This window comes from Melospiza georgiana, chromosome 9, assembly GCF_028018845.1.
Source record: "Melospiza georgiana isolate bMelGeo1 chromosome 9, bMelGeo1.pri, whole genome shotgun sequence".
NCBI classification, from domain to species: Eukaryota; Metazoa; Chordata; class Aves; order Passeriformes; family Passerellidae; genus Melospiza; species Melospiza georgiana.
In genome coordinates, this window is record NC_080438.1 from 8728265 (window position 1) to 8747478 (window position 19214).

The 19214-nt window shown below is 40.8% G+C and overlaps 1 protein-coding gene across 8 annotated transcripts in view; it reads right to left on the minus strand.

Moving 5' to 3' along the window:
- RC3H1 (ring finger and CCCH-type domains 1) overlaps positions 1-19214 on the minus strand; it is a 73284-nt gene that overhangs the window by 23059 nt on the left and 31011 nt on the right. For 4 of the 8 annotated variants that reach the window (XM_058030701.1, XM_058030700.1, XM_058030697.1 and 1 more), the window contains exons 4-15: positions 17797-18036; positions 16562-16737; positions 15549-15749; positions 14284-14416; positions 12640-12758; positions 10983-11095; positions 8098-8379; positions 7564-7781; positions 5478-5854; positions 4324-4455; positions 3587-3757; positions 494-704 (exon numbers count right to left, since the gene is read on the minus strand). In XM_058030701.1, the coding sequence (XP_057886684.1) occupies positions 494-704; positions 3587-3757; positions 4324-4455; positions 5478-5854; positions 7564-7781; positions 8098-8379; positions 10983-11095; positions 12640-12758; positions 14284-14416; positions 15549-15749; positions 16562-16737; positions 17797-18036 (2373 nt within the window). The remainder of the gene's footprint in view (positions 1-493; positions 705-3586; positions 3758-4323; positions 4456-5477; positions 5855-7563; positions 7782-8097; positions 8380-10982; positions 11096-12639; positions 12759-14283; positions 14417-15548; positions 15750-16561; positions 16738-17796; positions 18037-19214) is intronic. The other 4 variants (XM_058030699.1, XM_058030698.1, XM_058030695.1 and 1 more) reach the window with 1 other exon arrangement.

Here is a 19214-nt window from a genome sequence, read left to right on the forward strand (position 1 = left end):
ACTCCTGGCCCTCCACAAACACCCCAACAATCCCACCCTGTACCCGAGAGTACTCTCCATACACTTCTGGAGCTCTGGCAGTCCTGGGGCTGTGACCATTCCCTGTTCAGTGCTACCCTCTGAGGGAAGAATCTTTTTCTGATATCCAATTTAACCCTCCCCTGACAGAGCTCCAGTCCTATCACTGGTCACTACAGAGAATTCAGGGCCTGTCCTTCTGCACCCCTTGGGAGGCAGCTGTAGACTGCTATGGGGTCTGCCCTCAGTCTCCTCTTGTCCAGACCAAGTGATCTCAGAAAACTGTGGCAACCTTGTCCTGAATTCAGTCTTCTCAGTATAACCCTACTTGCAGTTATTTTAAGTGCCATTAACACACACCACAGCTGTACTTCTAAGACAAGATACAAGCTTAGAGGGCTTGTATTCCAGGCAAGTAAAGAAAATAGCAACAAACAAAAAAACAGTCAACAAAATGCAAGAGCACAGATCATACCTGAAATGATGGATTTGGTGGCAGCTCCTGGAACTGCCATGGCCTGCATGGGCCCAGAGTTCTGGTACATGGCTTTGGAAGTACGGGAGATGGCCCCAAATCTTGACACAGTTGGGCGGTCTCCAAAGGGAATGAGGTCATCGTCCCCTGCCTCGGCCGCGCGCCGCTGCATGTCCAGTCGCTGCTCACGCATGGCTTTGCTGTCCACATTCTGCACAACACATGGAAAAGGCACTCCAAAACTCATTCCAAAACCAACAGGACACATTTCTCTCACAACAATTTGGTAAGTGCAGTTAGTTTCTCTTGTATTCTCTATTCCCTTGACTTTTCAACTAGTTTTTGTAGTCAGAGCGGACATCTCCTTAATGGCCTACCTTAAGATGATCAGTACAACACCACCGTGATTTTTCACCACAGTGAAAAAGCTGAAAAACTGTCATCAAATCCAGAAGAAGAGAGCAGTAGCAAATGGAAACTGAGACAGAGAAAGTCTAATGGGAAGAGAAGAGGGGGAAAACCTCCCCCTCATATAAACTCAAAGAAGAGACCAGTGGGTATATCTGAGGAATACACATTCCTTCCAGAATCACAAAGAAATGTCTCTGAAGCCCAGTGCTAAGAACTGTATAACCTAACAGCCTGCAAATGACTCAGAATGGGAGTTTTTCAGTACCACACTTACTTGGACATGTCTGGTATATCTCTTCAGGCACTTTTCATAAAGCAGCACTACTGTTTGCAACATCCTGGTTTCTAACTCAGTTTCAGACTCAAACACCTTAATGGATCAGTATATGAGGAGAGAAGTGTTCACACTGTCCTCGAAGAGCTGAGTTAAATAGGAAAGCTATCCGTTGGCTACCACAAAATGTAATATGGTAACAATTGCCAAAATCAAGTTAAGACTGCTAAAGAAGTAAAACTGTGCACGTAGAACAAAAAGAGCAAGGTAAGTGGGACCACTACACCAAGAAAATTGTCTAAAGGTTACAACCTTTGGTATAGTCCAAATAATATAAAAATTAATAATAAAATTTTATTTTATAACAAAATAAAACTCTGCAAGCTTTCAGTGGGGATAAGGATTGCAAAAAACAGTTAACATATCTGAGGCAGGAATAAAGGGGGTGGAAATGGCAATAACAACTAAGTTGGAAGCTAAACTCAAGAAATGTAATACTTAGAAAGGGAAATATTAGGGAAAATCTACTTTGGAATTCTGGAAAAATAATACATTAAAAATACATTTAAATCTTGAGGCCATAGGATGCTAGTACCAATTTTAATATCCTTCTATTTACTCAGTAAAGCTGCATGTCATCTGCAGAATATTCAGCATTATGCACTCCTGTAGTGTATAGTAGAGTAGTATCAGGTGATACTACTCCTGTCCTTCAAAAAAAGAATCTCTTATGAATGATAAAAAAAAAAAAAAAAAAAATCACTGAAGAATTAATTCAGTAAAGGTCTCTTGATAATTTTTTCCTGTGAGGAGGCAAAAACTGAAAAGCAGCAGAGATCCCATTTTGCTTATCTGAAAATTAGCTCTTAGGGCAAAGAATACTTTGTTTAGCCTTGAAAAAGGAGGTTATTTCTCTAGAACCTTATTACTCCTTGTAATTCAGCTGCAGGTCTTTTACACAGTTTTCTAGCAGCAGGGATGAAAGCCAAGAGCTGTTTATCACTCCTGGATGCTGCCACTTAGACAGCAATAAGCTGATTCCAAGTAATCTCAGTACTTCCTCAGGTCAAACGTGGCAGTGTGGTATCTCTGGGCAACCACACTGTGTAGGACTGACAGCAAGAGGACAGGTAAAAAGGACAAAGCTGCAGATGAAATGCAATTTTTTGCTCTGCTTTTTTCACTAGAAAGCCTCCTTTTTGGGTCCATTTCCAACAGCAGCTTCAAGATTTTATGAGGAAAGCAATTCAGCAGACAGAAACAAGACAAATTTAATTCCAATGGGGCAGAGGGCTAAAGGTGAGTCTTTCTGAGGAGAAGGTGAACCAAAAAAAAAAATCCTGATTTAATAAGTGGTTGCAACACGTGAGCATCTGTCCACAGAAGAATGAATTCTGATGAGAAATGTTCCCCCCACCTCTTATTGGCCAAAGAAAGGTCTCCATGACTCCAACAATACAAAAATAAATCAATAGATCACTTTTGCAGATAAGGGGTGAAGGAGGATAGATGAATCTCTGTAAAATAGTTTCTCAGGCTAAACAGTCTTTTCTCCTGAAGAGCTTGAATGACTTGCTACGTGCATGGGCTACCAGCCTACTCCTCATGTTGAGTGATGTCTGAATGTTAGGAAGAAACTGAATAGTGGTGGTATGCAGGACTCCTCTTTATATTCTTCTCCATTCATGACTCCCAATAGTAACACCCAAGCAGCCCCTTCATTTTGCAACCTAGCAAAAATGCAGCAGCACAAAGTAAGATCACAGCCCACCTCCCAAAGTTCAGGGAAGGACTGAATAAATGCAGCAGAGATGTAGAAATTGCCTTCAAGAAGAAACAGCCTAGTGAAAGTTTTGACTGTGCTTTTCTCAAAAACTGCATGCAACTTTTGGGTACTCTTGTGGCCAAAAATCACAGTCCACAAGTAAAAACTAGAAACACCCTTAACAGCAACAACAGCCACCTTCAAAGGAATTAATTGCCTAAAGTTAAGTTACAGCATCTTTCTCTGACAGAAAGAAATACAGGCAGCAACAGACGGACATGCTTAATTAAAAAGCTGCCAGGACAGAATAATTTTTGCATTTCATGTAAATGCAAAGAATAATTCTTGCACAATATTCTTGCTATCTATGGCTTCAGAGCAGAAAGGCTATACTGCAACTATATGCAGAATTTTGTACCAGCTACACAAGGGTAGGACTGCTCATAACTTTGAAAACTAAGTGCTTCACACACCAGCAAATGCTTTCTGTGACTGCGATGCACTTCTGAGCTTAAATAAAAGTACTGCCATCATTATTTGGGGAAGTGCTTGGGAAACTGCCCATCATTGTGGAAAGCAAATGAAAGTCCTTCCCAACCCACAGAAATATCCACCCTTCTGTTCTCCCCTTATCCCTGCATACCGCCATCTCCACACTCCTTGCTGCCACAACATCTTTGGGTTTTGCATCTTTGGTTCCAATGTAGGAGCCGATGGTGTCACAGGACCACGGAGAGTACTGGCTGTAGTCATTTCCTTTGTATTTCCCAGCTACCTTCAGGTCTTCATCCAAGTACTGTACAAAAACAAAAATCTGGTTCTGTAAGTGAAGGCAAGAAGCAGTTTCACAGCCATCCCTGTGCACTTCAACAGTAGTGAACTTGAGAAACATGACCAGGATTATTTTTTATCAGAAACACCACCCTCTGGAACTGGGCCAGAGAACACAAGAAGTGCATGAAATTCTGAGCCCCTGGCTACGCTCCCAGTGCTGACTGTTCACTTGGCCAGTTCGAAGGTGATATTTTGACACTGGTTAAAAAAACAAATCTCTATCAAGCTGTTACTTCATTCTAAATATGTCAGGAGTAAAGTCTGGTAACTGTGAAGAGCGATTACTTCAATTAGTAATGGTTCTAAATTAATTTTCTTGGCTGCACCAAAAACAGAGAGCTCAGGACCAGTGGTAGATCAACAGCCAGCTGAAATACCGGAGACTGTACTACAAGGGTTTCCCAGCTAGGCACGAAATTTACTTTGCCCAACCCTTGCCAGTGGTCTATTGTTCTGATTTTTTTGTTGTCTACACCTACCAGCATGTAAAGGCCCAAGTATTTTCTAAACATGCCAGTATCTCATGTTTTGTCAAAATATGCTTACCTCCTCCGAGTGAAAAGGATGAGGCAAGGTTGGTGATGGTGCAAAAGGAGGTGGAGATATCACCTTCCTCTCTTCCAGCTGGGCCATGATCTCTTTTCTTCGTCGGTGAAGTTCATCCAGGCTGGGATGAGGCTGAAATGAAGACAGGAAAATGTTTCAGAGCTCCTGAAGCATTAAAGTACAAAATGAATAATTTTCTAAGTGTTGTTTATCTGAACAAGATAAGACAGCTATGTACTGCAAGGAGAGGGAAATACAGAGGACAGACAGAATCATTAAAACAACAAGTAATGATCACTTTGTTTAAGTCTACCTGTTAACTTTCATACATGACATGCATTTTCCTACACTGGCCAGTGTTAGTTCAAGACACTTCACAAACAGGCAAGTGTTACAACTTGACAAAGTCCCCACTGGCACATGTTCAGCATGGCAAGTTCCATTACAGTCATGTAGGGTAACTTAATAGAACTCTACAGGTCAGTAGTCACATTTATTATTCACTTTGCAACAGAATTAAACACAAACACCGCACACTCAAACTGATAAATCTGTAAATTATGTGAAAAACACTTCCTATACCTGGCAATAGGATTCAGAACCTTTAATCTGAATGACTTAAGTCCAACTATTCTACAGAACTCAATTCCAGCTGGTGAGTTACCAAAACCAATTTGTAAACTTACAGCAGGAATACCCTCCAGTTAGCTATCTAACTAGAAAAATTCAGAAGAGCAGAATTTTTAATTCTTTTATCAAGGCAGGTTTGTTTAATGTTTATTATTAAGGTACAGAGTTGGTCAGTCACAGATGGGCAGTACAAGAATGCATGTGTGACCATTTCCACACGCTGTATTTACTCTGCACTTGAGTAACCCTCTCCAGCCTAATCTTTGCTGGAAAAGTCAGAAACGTATGAGATTTCCAATGCTTTTCTACTCGGAGCGCTAAAGCAGCCTACTTTTACATATTAACATCATTTCAACTTGAGAGTTGACTGAGAGTTGAAGGTAATTTAGTTACCTTCCAGTTTTTGGTCCGCTTCCTAAAGTTCAGACTTTCACAAAGGCCTTAGTACAAAACCATTCAATCCCCCAAGCAGTTTACGCTTTCTCTCCCAAAGCAAGCAGAAAACCACAGCGCAGAACCCATACCCTGTGGCAGGAAGGTCGGATCTGCCCGAGATGCGGAGCCACGGGGCAGTAAGGCTCCGTTTGCTGGTATCTGTCCCTGGCCTCGGGCACGTAGAGGGGCACGGCCGCCTGCGGGATGTCGATGGGCACGGGGCTGCCGCGCACCACGTCCTCGCGCTGGTAGGGCTGCACGGGCGGGTAGACGCGGCGGCCGTCGTAGTGCGGCGGGTACATGGGCTGTGCCAGGGCCGGGTAGCCCTGCGGCTGCGGGTACTGCGGGCTCACCACGCGCTCCGGCAGGTACGGCCCGTAGTGCTCCAGGTACGGCGCGCCCGCCTCGGCCGCCGACGGAGGGGGGCGCACAAAGCGAGACATGGACTGAGTGGGATAGTACACTCCTGAGGCGAGGCGAGGGGGGAAACACAAGATACAGAATGTGATTAGCACAATTGCTCACAAAAATGGACAGTAGAAAACCCTTGAGAAGTAAAAGTTGATCCAAAGCTCGAGTGACATTGTGTAATTACCTAAGATACCAGCATGGTGTCAATGTTACAGTAGCTGATGAGCTGGTGAGACTGAGCCCACCACAGTGAATAGAAATACATCACCAGAATGTCTCTGCAGATTGCTACAAATGCTTTCAGCTAGGTAAGAATTAAAAACTAAACTGAAGATTGGTCTGTACATCTTCATCCATGCAACTAAATTCAATTTATCTCATGGAATCACAGAATGCCTGGGTTGGAAGAGACCTCCAAGATCATCAAGTCCAACCCATGCCCTAAACACCTTAACTAAACCATGGCACCAAGTGCCATATCTGGCCTTTTTTTTGAACACATCCAGGGATGGTGACTCCACCACCTCCCCAGGCAGGCCATTCCAATACTTTATCACTCTTTCCATGAAAAATTTCTTCCTAATATCCAACCTATATTTCCCTTGGTGCAGCTTGAGACTGTGTCCTCTGGTTCTGTCAGTGCTGCCTGGAGAAAGAGACCAGCCCCACCTGACTGCAGGCACCTTTCATGGAGCTGCAGAGAGTGATAAGGTCACCCCTGAGCCTCCTTTTCTCCAGGCTGAACACCCCCAGCTCCCTCAGTCATTCCTCACAGGGTTTGTGCTCCATGTCCCTCACCAGCCTTATCGCTCTTCTCTGGATGGGCTCAAGCATATCAGAGCCACTGGGTGGGTAAAGGAACTTGGATTATCAGGATTTAAAGTCATTTAGAGATTTGTTCTATGTCTTGATCAGGAGAAAGACATTTCAGAACTGTAAATCATGAAAGACTTGTAATATCACAATGCCTGGTTACCTGAAGATTCTACCCAGGATCTCTCGATAATTTTAAAATAAGCACAAATATGTGCATAACATCAAATTTTGTGGAAAACTCAGATGTTCACTTTTGGAACAAATGTAAGTAGTTTGTTTTTATTCAAAATGCTCTGCAACTTTCTCAGAAATGGTTTCCCCCATTTCACCTTTGCTTTCTAGAGCTTTTTCTGTTTTTAACTTTCCTTGGTCTGTCATTACTTATTTTTCTTTCACATTAACCTCACTTTATCTCATTTCTCTCTGTGTCCTCACATTGCCTAAGACTCATCCTCTGTTTTCACACAGATAGCCATATATTCTCTTTTTAATCCCCCTCAATATGATCTTTTTCCACGTGCTCTCTTTATAGTTAAATTTTTCCTCTTAGTTCCTTTTTTATGACATTTTCTTTTTCTGTGAACACTCTTCTCTAATTTATTTTATTTCATTTATGTCTAGTCATCATATGCACTTTATTTCCATTTTCTCTGAGTCACACTAAATTAAGGTTTACCACACTGGATCCCTCATCCAGCCCAGTTAGGAAGAACTGAAGACAGAAGGACTTGCAACACCTGAACAGATACAGGTATTGTTTTCACTTGCACTGAAGACTTCAGTCAAGGCATAAAATCCTGCCAATTTCCATTTTATTATGACATGACCATATTAGTGTCTTTCATCCACATCATTTGTAAGAGAACTTCAATTAAAGGGCTTAAAAACCAGAGTGGGAAGAAAGACTAAAATCAGCACAAGGATGAAAGAGCTCGGGGTCAATCTTACCTTGTTGGTAGGGCGCTGGCTCAAACGATGGGGCAGCCCCTCTGGGGTCTTGATAAAACATATCTGCTTGTTGTGCACTGTACAACTGAGACCCTCGTGGTACCATCTGCAACTGCTTGGTGACAGACACTGAGGGCAGATCAGCTGGCACCCGAGCAGGCACAGGATGAGGGTTCACTGGCAAGGCAGAAATAGAGCTCTTGGGAACAGATTCCAGCCTAAAGAAGTGGAAAGATGGCACTGCTCATTAAGGCCTGGTATAGTACTCTAACACTGTTATTTGTCTACACTCCACCTTCTGAAGGCTTCTATCACCTTCTCTAATTAAAATATAAGCAAACAGGGAATTAACACAGTTTAGAGTTTTAGCTTTAGCTTTCTACTCTTACTATATAATAATTAAAAATCCCCCCAACCAAACACAACAACAACCACAACTCCAGTTCTGTTTGTTTTTTAAAGAACTGGTTTCCTTTGTCTCTACTCCCCATTTACACCCACAACAACGTGAAGAACAGGTAGGAAGAGCCGTACAAGTCAGGAGGGGATCCAGGGGCACTGCTGCTCAGATGGTCCATCTTCCCCGGCTTCAGGGCACTTTCATAACCAGAGTCAGTCCCTCGAGAAATCAGTTGTGTCACTGTGCTGCCTGTTGACACAATTCCATTTGGCAGAGCAGAAGTTTTCCTATTGGGCATGTCCACTCCCCCTTCCTCTGAGAGGATAGCTCCTGAAGGCAGGCCCACCTCATTCAGCTGGCCCAGGGAGGCACTAAGGGGTCTTCGGGGAACGAGACGCTTGTTCATTTTACGGAATCTTCAGAAAAAGAAACCACATATCAAAAATTGAAACTAAAAAAAAAATTAAAAGGACTTGTACTTTCAAGATTTTTCAAACATGGATTCTACTGAAAGCTTCCTTTTATTCAAATTCTTCAAGGGGCTTATGAAAATACCTCTTAGAATACAACTTCTCTGATAGCTGATTTATTAATCAGAATTTCAATCAGAACAAGAATGGACTTTTAATGACAAGTACATCAAGAATTCACAGGTAAACTTCACACAGCAAACTTACAAATCCTACTTTTTTTACACATATGCATCTCAAGAGAAGAAAACCAAAACCAAGCATCACATAAAGTACTACTATCGTATAAAATATAGTAATACAAGCTTCAGAATAAGAATCACAGACTGTTCAAGCCTGTTTTATTCAGAGAAGAAACTAATAGCAGAAAATTTCAGTGAAAAAATATGAAGTTATACCCTTTTGCTCTGTTTGTCCAATAATAAGCCAAGTGTTTACTGCCACATGATATATTTTAAAGTATATCTTAAGATTAATGTTACTATATCAATACACAGCTTACACCATTTCTGCTGTTTGATAAAGTGATTGCAGATATAAAAACTCTATGAACATGCAGCAACCCCAAAAATCTAACTGCTTCTGACTAAAGCCTGAAGAAATACAGGCATTTTAACCAAAGCTCCACAGAAACCAGCAGGCCAACAGTACTGGAGAACAAATTCCAGAGTTGAAGGTGCTCCTCTAAATACCCTGCCATTAGTTCAAGTCCCAGAATGCAAGTATGAGAGCACACTGGCAGACCTGAGTGTTCTCACTGAACAAGAAGCAAATAGCATTTCTTCAGCAGGGTTGAAGCCAACACTTTGATATCATAAATAACAGTCAGAGTGAGATGGGAATCCAGACTAGGAATCCAGACTGCAGAAAAAGGTGGCAACTGATTGATTACTCAATCCTTAGATAATCTCTGTAGTTGCCCATGTGCATTAACAGCAACACAAGAGACACAAAAAGGGGTTTTATTGTTGGGGCTGTTTTGCTTTTTAGATGTTGTTGCAGTCTCCACACGTGCAGGACACAAATGAATTTTTAAAAAGTTCAGTTCTTGCCTACGGACACTGCGTGTTTGTCCCTTGTCAAGAGGGAATGAGCTGCTGTTTAAGCAAGTTTAGGTGATAATATGCTATATAAACATTACCACACATTTCCCCATAACCTTCCTCCCAAGTTAAAGCTATATATAGAGAGAGAGGAGTCACACAGCAACAGCAATGAATATTAGTCACACAAAGCATTTTTAAAAGGAGGAGTGCTAACACAACAGCTACTTAAAGGAATTAAGCAAAGATAAAAGGTATAAGGAACAATCAGAACTCCCAAGTTCCCCACCCACCCACAGAACCTGAACAAATATTCTCTACAGCCCAGGACAACATTAATACTAAGGCATGCAAGTCAGTCTGGCTACACCAGGCCTCTCCCCCCTGCAAAGCTGACAAACAGTCCTTGATACATATACCTGGCTCAGGGCTGTAACACTGACCCACCATCCAACACAGGTCAACAAAATCATCCCAAAGCTGCACTACCAATCTCCATTTCATTAGCATGATGACAGAAGACAAAAAACTCTTCAACTGTTTCTGCAGCAAACAAGTACTGGAGTCTTATTCCTTGTTCATATGAATAACTGTCTTTGTCATTCTAACACCACATGCTCTGCTCTTCTTTCTCTGTGTTTTGTCTATGCACTGCATGCTGGCTATAGAGGCCATGAACTGACATTAATGCTTTGAGCTTCAGATTAAGAAATGAAAAAGGAACACTGCATGCCAATCCTGAGCCTTTGCAGTTTTCTTCTCATTAAAAAGCACCTTTTCTTTGAATTTTTAAAGCAAGTAACGAGCTAATATACTACAGAAAATACACTGTATTTATTTATTTTAGCTCCTAAATAATCCATTTTACTTAAAAGAAATTAAAACAACCTGCAGAACAACAGAATCTTGCTCTTGCATAACTGGTAACCCTCCTAAATCTGTAATGGATCTAGACTGCAGATTTGATATGAACATCATTTTTTAACTTTACAACAGATGTAACCAATTGAAAGTACCTGCATGAAATTTTTTGACAGATTGCACAAAGAATTGTTGCAGGAAAAAATCTTGAATTGTTTGTTTTTAGCTCTTTGAAGAGCTAGCAACACATTCCTTACATTTGGAAAACTGCCAGCAACCTACCTGAATGAAAAGGGAAGAGGAGAAGTACCCCCAAACAGCCACTGTGAATGCCATCACACAGCATGTTTAGTCACGCTTAAGAAGTAGAGAAAACAGCCCACCTCCAAAAAGTTTGGATAACGCTAGTGTAGCATCAAACTTTCAGAGCTGCATTGCTGATGAACAAAGCAAATATCCTGCTGTATGGAAGAACAAGTAGCTCCAAAACCTAAGAAATGACTGTTACAAGTTCATCACATTACTTCTTACTAGTTTAACAGCCAGGTTATACCTCCTTTGCCCCTCATTCCTAAATATGAGAAATAACTCTTATAGACAAGATGAAACAAAGACTGGACTGCTTTCTACTAGTAGAACACTTACTTTTCCAGCTCCTCCTGTGAGTGTGCAAAGGTGCAGCTGGCTCCCCTGGGACATCCTCCTCTCTGCTTCATGTCCCGGCACATGTATGTCTTGTACTTGCTGTGCTGAGGGGGCTGACAAGGGTAAAGAGACCAGGTGAGATACCTGACCATGAAAAGCACTTAGCCAAGCTGAATGTATCATCTTATCAAAGGCCTGGAGTTTCACTGTTGATAATTCCTCTAATTCAAGTGTTTCTGGAATAGCTGACATGAAATAAATGACTGAAGTACTTGGGTTTGGTTCTTCAACAGTGCCAACAGATTCAAGAGTACATGTTTGACAACTAAGTCACTCTCAGTTTTCTACAGCATTTTTAGTCAAACTCCTTACTGGAGAGCTTGACTGGAACACAGCTGTACATTTTAAGACACAGGTAAGTGGACAAAACTGACACAGGATGAAAAAATTACCAGTAATCAGATATACCCTTTCAATAGTGCAGCAAGGGAAACATCTGTAAAAGTCAACACGCTTTCTGAGAAGCCAAAAGGTGAATATCTGTCAGAAGCCACCTGCAAACTGTTGGGTTTTTTTGTTTTATTTTGGTTTGGTTTTGGGAGGGTTTGTTTGTTTGGTTTTAGTTTGGTTTGTTTTGGGGTTTTTTTGCCTTCTACTGCAGTGGGAAGATCCAGGCAGAGTGAACATAAGCCACACAACCTTTTACTGGCCACTGTTGCCAGGTAGTGCAACTTTACCCAGACCTCCCTTTCCTACTCACAGGCTCCAGGCTCCCTTCCAAGCAGCACAGCATGTACCACAGGCTCTCCACAACAAAAACTCTTGATGTTTTCCCCTCCCAGATTCCCACTTATGCATTTCTACTGTTTTTCCTTTTGCTGGTGACAGTGCTCATTATCCATCCCAAGTAATGCAAAAAGATGAAACAGCAGTAATAGTTCAATTTAATTTTTGTTTTTTTGGCAGAGATAATCTTTTTACTAGTTGAGCTCCCCAAACCAGCTCTCCAAGAGGATGAGTGCCAAGGAGACAGAGGAATAGGACTGGGACAGGCAGCTCTGTACTTCAGCAGCATTTATATCAACTGAGCTACACAATAAAATGACATCAAAGGAATGTGTGATAAGGTAACTATGAAAGGAGTTAATATACAATTATATTGTCACTGCTGAAACAAAAAAAATTGTTTCAGGAACTTGGATTGCACCTTCATATAAACTGTTCTTAAATCTTCAAGCTTGACCACTCAGCACAGGTATAAGGATGATTTCATTAACAGAGAGCCAGCTGGCTGAAATATGTCACATTAAAACAAAACCAAGAAAATCCCCATAAAACACAGCAGCACCCAGAGTCCCTTCCCTACCCTCTACTCAGGAAGGCTGTTATTCATTTCCCTAAGCCTGCAGCTGGATCAGACTGTTCTCCTTCCATCCTAGTGAGCTCTGAAAATCACTTCAACAGGTTTCCAAGGTAAATGTGTTGTTTCATGTTTTTTCCTTTCTTGTTTCTTTTTTGATAAATATGAATTGCAGTGATGTTTTCAATTAGCTTCCTGTCAAACTAAATCTTTCCAGATGACATTAGTAAACCTCTACTATAAGATACAGCCAATAAAACTTAGGGATACATATTTTCCAAATGATTTAGCTTTTACCTGTTGTTGATCTGTTCCTTTTTTGCTGTGATTCTGGATATAATCAACTAAGCCATGAACCACAGTCCTCACAGCAACTAGTCCATTTTCCAGTTGTTCCCATGTTGGAGGTGGAGCATCTGTTGCATGGAAAGCAAACATCAAACAAAGGGAAAAAATCAGAAAGATTTTCCAAAACCAGGTACAAAACCCCACAACAGTATCACAAAACTTGACTAGCCAAGTTTATAAAAAACATTCCATCAGTAGATAAAAAGCTTTCAGCACCTCAATTCTGGGACACTTAGCTCTTACAGAATAGAGGTATCTATCAACTCAAGTCTGAACTGCACAAAATACCGAATGAGCCAGTAAGGCCATTATTAAAATGTGAAATTATTTCCTTTTACAAGAACTTTCTCATCTCACAAGAACTCCAGAGTAAAGGCACTGTACAAACTCTTCTCACCTAGAAAAACATCAGGTTCAAAATCCCTCTTTGCATTCAAACTCCTGGAGGTAAAATTATTCCATACAATACAGTCATCCTGGCCTGGTAACACAGGCACAGATGTAGAACAGCAACAGAAATGAATGCCTCTCATGTGGAAAAAACATCACAAGGCAAATCTGTGAATCAGACCACCATCTAAACCACTGTGAATAAATTGTACAGTCTCAATTCTATAGAAGCACTTTTTCTTTTTAGCCAATTTACTTTCCTAAGTTTTTGAATCTCTTCCAGCAGCTGACACTCCCACTGTGTGCCTGCACACTCTGCTGCAAAAGACAGTACCTCAAAGAGCCTTTCAAGATTTTTAGCGGAATTAATGACATTATATTCCACTCACAGGGACCAAATTCTTCCACAACTACTTCAACATGCTTCCCTGCTGTTCTTTAGGCAGCTCAACAGAACAGAAAAAACCACAAAGACCAGACTTGGCTACTGAAATCAAGAGAGGCTATTAGTGATGCCACCTTCCAGACCAGTTTTTTGCAAACAAATTTGCAGTGCACAGCTGTGTCCCCAGCTTGTTTCAGTATGTAAGATTTGGGAAGAAAGCACTGCATCTCCTTTAGCTCTGAAGTACAACTGGTCCTCATTGGAAAGGAAGTTTAATTTATGTTTGTTTAAACAAATATGAAGTACAATTTTTCATCTCCTGAAGCTATAGTTTATATATTTTTACTATTTTGATATATAATATTGATTTTACAAATTTTAGCAGGTATAAAATAATACTTCAGCCACAGGACTTGGTTCTGTCCCTTCCCATCTCCCTCAGATAGTCCTTACAGCACTGCTGACTTTTTCAACAATTTCTATCTTTCTCTCCTCTGTCAACAGCTTCGTTTCTATTTCCCAGTTAAATTCTTTCCAACTATCTTCTACTTGCCAGGCTCTTTCCTAGTTTTGCAGAATTACCTATGAACAAGAAAAATACTGAATTCTGCAGAGTAACAAACCATTCTTGTCTAGACTGACTTTTGTCTAGCTTCTCTCTATTCAATCTATCAAATTTCTACTTTGGAATCCAAAACTCTTTAGTTGATGAGTAAGGAGGACGTTTCCTTACACTTGATGATCAGCTTTCAATCCTTGAACAGTGTTAAGCTCATTTTGCTAAACTTAAAGGTTTTTATTGAAACACCCAGATTTACCTGGACTGGGATCAATATTTGCTAGGAGCTCTAGGTGAGGTCTGAGACGATTCAAGTTAGCTGGATCTCCAGTCCTCTGAAGAGCAATAGTTAATTCCTGAACACTCTGTGCAAACGAGGCTGGGGTCTGCAACTTAAAAAAATGACCATAATTAACTTTCCACAGGCATAGCAATCCTCATGGTTTCTGAAGGCTGCTCCACAGACAAGGACTGTCTCTCAAAACTAGAGATAAAGATCTTTCACAGAAGCCCATTTCAGTGAACCCCTTCTATTAAAAATGCACAGTTCTTTGACATTGCATTAAATTACACTTTGAAATACACAAAATAAAGGCTGGTGTTATTTCTAGCAATAAAACCCATTTCTTTTGTGTTGTGCTGCTACCCAAGAAAAGAAATGGGCCATATTGGAAACCATTTAATTTAGATTTCTGGAGAGTCTAATATCTCCAAACCCCAAAACAACAGGCTTGCACCCTGCTTTAAATTGAGTACAGCAAGCAGAAAATAAAGAACAAGATGGCTGAAGGAAAAGATAGCTAGCAACATTCCATTTCCTAACATCACTGAATTCCAGTTTTAAAACTGTTTATTCTACCTAGATCCTTCAAGAGATGTTTGGCAGGACACTTCAAAAGGTGGGCAAAGGCATAAATACACAGCAGAAGCTATCTTGAAGCTAATTCCCGTGCATAGCAGCCAAAGCAGTTGCTTCACAGCTTTCATAACCATTCAACAAGGTTCAGTTCTTCCCACCTAATTTAGGCATTTACAAAACCATCCCCTAACCTAAAAGTCCATTTATCCTATGTTGCTTCTGAACACAGAGAGATCTGGGAATTTCCAGAGTTTAAGTATTTTATTATACAAAATGTGTTTCCACCTCTCTGTCTTCAGACACAGACACGTGGACTCATTTTTTTTCCAACTGATGCACTAACGTCAGGCCCAGAAACATGGACCATTAGCCTCTGTCACTACACTGGCACTTATCAGCTGTTCATAAATGTCACCCCCCAATTATTTAGCTAAACTTTGTGGGTCTCCATCTGCAGAAAGAAGTAAAGTAGCGAAAATGTCCAGATGGCAGAGGAAGCAAGATTCATTAGATTACAAATATATATTCTAATTATTTAGGATGTAACAGGTTTTGAAATAACAGGATAAATTATTACTGGGCAAGCGCACGTGGGCACAGTTTCTGAGTTCAATTTACAAACAGCTGCAAACAAGATGGACTGGGCTGGTTCTGGGTGGCTTTACCTTGTCAATGATACTCTGCATGTGGGATTTGTGAGACTGGTCTCCATAGAGGAGCGAGGACCACTGGTCTGGCGCGATGCGCAAACCCGCCTCCATGGCTATCTGAACGATCTGCGAGTCGTGCTCCCTTCTCAGAGCTTCGTACGTCCGAAACTCCTCCTTCAGCTGCATCAGGGAGGAGTCCTCATCTCGCTTGGTCACCTAGAGAGGGGAAATGAGCCAAATGCAATTAAGCAGGATAAGCCCAAGATTAGTGAAGTCGAGGTAAGTGACGTCTTTGGTCACATCTAAGTCCTTCTCCCAAACTAAAACCAACTATAACACCACCCAGTGAACACCAGTTCCTACCAAAGTAATGCACACTTTATAGAGTGGAACCACTATAAAATGGACACAAAACACTGCTAACTTGGACTCTGACCCACATACCAGTCAAACTGTCACATTTTCTAAATGACTTTACAGCATCCACACCTTCAATCAAGATATTCTGTTTGCATTGCAGAATTTTATTTGAGGGTACAATTAGCAAAACCTAAGTGTTTTTCTACTCATTTAGCAAAAGACATTTAAGCTGAGCATCTAGTAACGGATATTAAATACTGAGAAGTACATTAAGCAGTTTTTCTTCATATAGCTGACACCCAAAAGTCTCCTTTTTCTTTGATTCTAACCACAACATAACTGAATTAACAGAATTGGTGATTTTTCTGACTTTAAGCCACTTCTAAGAAGGTAAGTATGCTGCTTTACATCCAGGTTTTGTAACAGTACCTCTATGAAACGAGGCAAAGATAAAACCTATCTTTGCAGCTTCAGGTTGCTATTTCAGCCTACACTGCCACCACAGCTGAATGACAAAGAACTCTAAATTCATGTGGGACTTAATGAGCAATACTTCCTCTAAGTACACATATTTTTAGCACATTAAATGTTACAGGACAATGAAAACAATGAGAAAACCATTGGTTTTCATAGCATTACAAAACCTCCAGGCAGAATCTTCTTCCTACCTTGAAGCAGGAGGCTCTGTAAAGGAGCTGGACAACGTGCCCAATGCTAGTCTTGGAAGCCTGAGGGAATCGTGGCTCCAGTCTCTGCACCACAAAGAGAACCAAGACCTTCCGTGACAGAGCAGATCCATCTTCCAAAGCCAGCAGAACCAGCTTTAGAGCCTCCTCTTGCATTGCTGGGAGTCAGGAGAAATGCAAAAAGAGACAAAAGATGAGAGAAGCCCAAGTAAAACCTTTGCAGTTTCTTGTTCCCCTACAATTGGGATAACAGCTAAAAACTCCCACCAACAGAACCACAAAGCCACAGAGAAAAAAAGGAATTGGGCAAGAAGGGAGGGCAAAGAGAGAAGGAACCCCTCCAGATTCCCAGACTGTGACTTAGGAAAATTATTATGATTTACTATTATATATTATAGTAATATTATTACTGCTACCACTACAACATCATCTATTTTGGGCATCATCTGATAAGAAGGTTCCTGTCTGTACATCTCTTGATCATTAATACAAATTTTCAAAGTGTATTGCCTACATCCCACACTTATCCCAGAAGAAAAAGCTGACAGGCTAAGGAAGAGCAAGGTTCATTTCCATAAAAAAAGAGTGTCCACACCAATCAACCAGACTGCAGCACTGCTATTTTGCTACATAACCAACCTCTCTTCCCTGAACCGGTATGAAAGTTAGTATCTCAAAACCAGTCTTCATCTCTTTCAGTCAGGAAAAGCTTCACTATTTTTTCATTAAGAAATTGGCTTCATATTTCAAGACTCAACAAGTGAAGTCTATATTTTCAATAATGAGACTTCATTTTTTAAGCAACATTGATTTCTTTCTAGTATTTTAAGCAAAAGAATTTAATTTATAAATGCACAACTTCTTAAAAGTGTGTACACGTAACTGAAACAAATCTATCCCCACAACTGTTTTGTATGTTTATTACCCTAAGTAGGAAAAAAAGCCATGTCAGTCACTTCCAGTAACCTTATTTTTTCTAGAAAGATCTTCAAGGAATAGACAAGAACAGAAGGACAACTATTCTGAATTTTACAGAACACTTGAAAAAGCATTAAGCATACAAGAAAACCCAACAGAAAAATAATTAATTCTGAAGATTACTATTACGAAATTAGACTGTTGTTTAGTAAAATCCCTTGGGGAACTGGACAGCCATTTGTTAATGGCTGAATTCTAAAGTGCTTCTAGCACAGCAGTGATAGTGTGATGACATCTACCTGGTCCAAGGAACTGGCAGCCTCTGGCTCTCACTGCAGCCCAGAGGTTGGAGGAGAGCTGCTGAGGGTTCTGATGCTGGAGGATGAGCTCTGTGACTGTTCTTTCACCCAGCGACCGCGCTGCCCGCATGGCTCTGATGCGCCCTTCCTCCTCCACCAGCTGGCAATGGACCAATGTCACCAGCTTCCTCTGCATGGGCCGGCTCAGCACGCTCTGAGTCGTGCTGTTAAGACCCACACCTTCAAAATAAAATGAAACAGATTAAAAACTACCTCATACTCCTCTTTTTGTGCCAGTCTGCAGTGACTGTGCTGGACAAGTGCAAACCTAGCTCTCCTGGTGTCCATTTTGTCAAAGGGAATACTAGTCAAGGCATATCATAAGTTCATTTCATTTGTTTCACCTGGCAATAAAAGCAGTTTTCTGGTAGTCAGCTTCCCCACAAGCTTAATCTTGTGATTGACAGATGTGGCTTTTTAAGAAGCCAGATCAGTCAATCTGAACCTCTAATGAATCCTTTTCCCATGTTGGTAGTTTGTCCCACACCCTCCCCATACAGATTTCCAGTTCATCCCTTATTCATGGACTTTAGGGATCACTTGGACATTTGTTTGTTTTCAGAACATATTTACTTTCTTGCCTACATGTAGTACCTTCTCTGTTTAGGTTCAGAGCTTACATGAGTCCTGAGCTGCATGGGTGATGTTTAATTTTGTGCCAAAACTCTGAATCACAAACATGCTGAGAGCCACCTAATTCAGGTTAAAGGAAGAGGTGACTCACTAGACAAACAGCTGCCATGCTGAGTTTGCTCTATAGCCAGAGCTTGTTCACTGGGCCACCAATTCCCAGAGTGATTCTGCTGTCACACTGCGCTGGTCACAAAAGACTCAGCTTCTCAAAAAAATCATTTTTGATAACCTCATGCCCATGGTGCTCAACTTCACTACTTGGGCTGACAGACTGCCCAAATCCAGCACACGTAATATACATAAAATCCATACTCTTCAACACAGTGCAGGTTTGATAACTTAGAATTACCCAGATTGACCCAGCTCTTGTATTTGACCTTGTATAAGCCAAGTATTACTTATAATTTTCTTTATCTATCTTATATGTAGTAACTTTCTCTTATGAGTTCATTCATCCTCTACAGAACAGCTGCATCATTACAATTATCACAAAGCAAAACTAAAAAAAAAAGGTAAAATTATCTATTTTTACTTATTCTGCAAAGATCAAATCAAAGATGGTCTCAACTCACTATGGCATGGTCAAAAACCTCAGCCTTTTTCTGAATTATTTCTGACACCTTTCAATTCTACATCCCCCTCGCCTCCATGAAAACATAATATTAATGTTTAAGAAATCTGTTTCAATTTGTTTCTAAACTAGATTTATATCCATTTTTCAAACA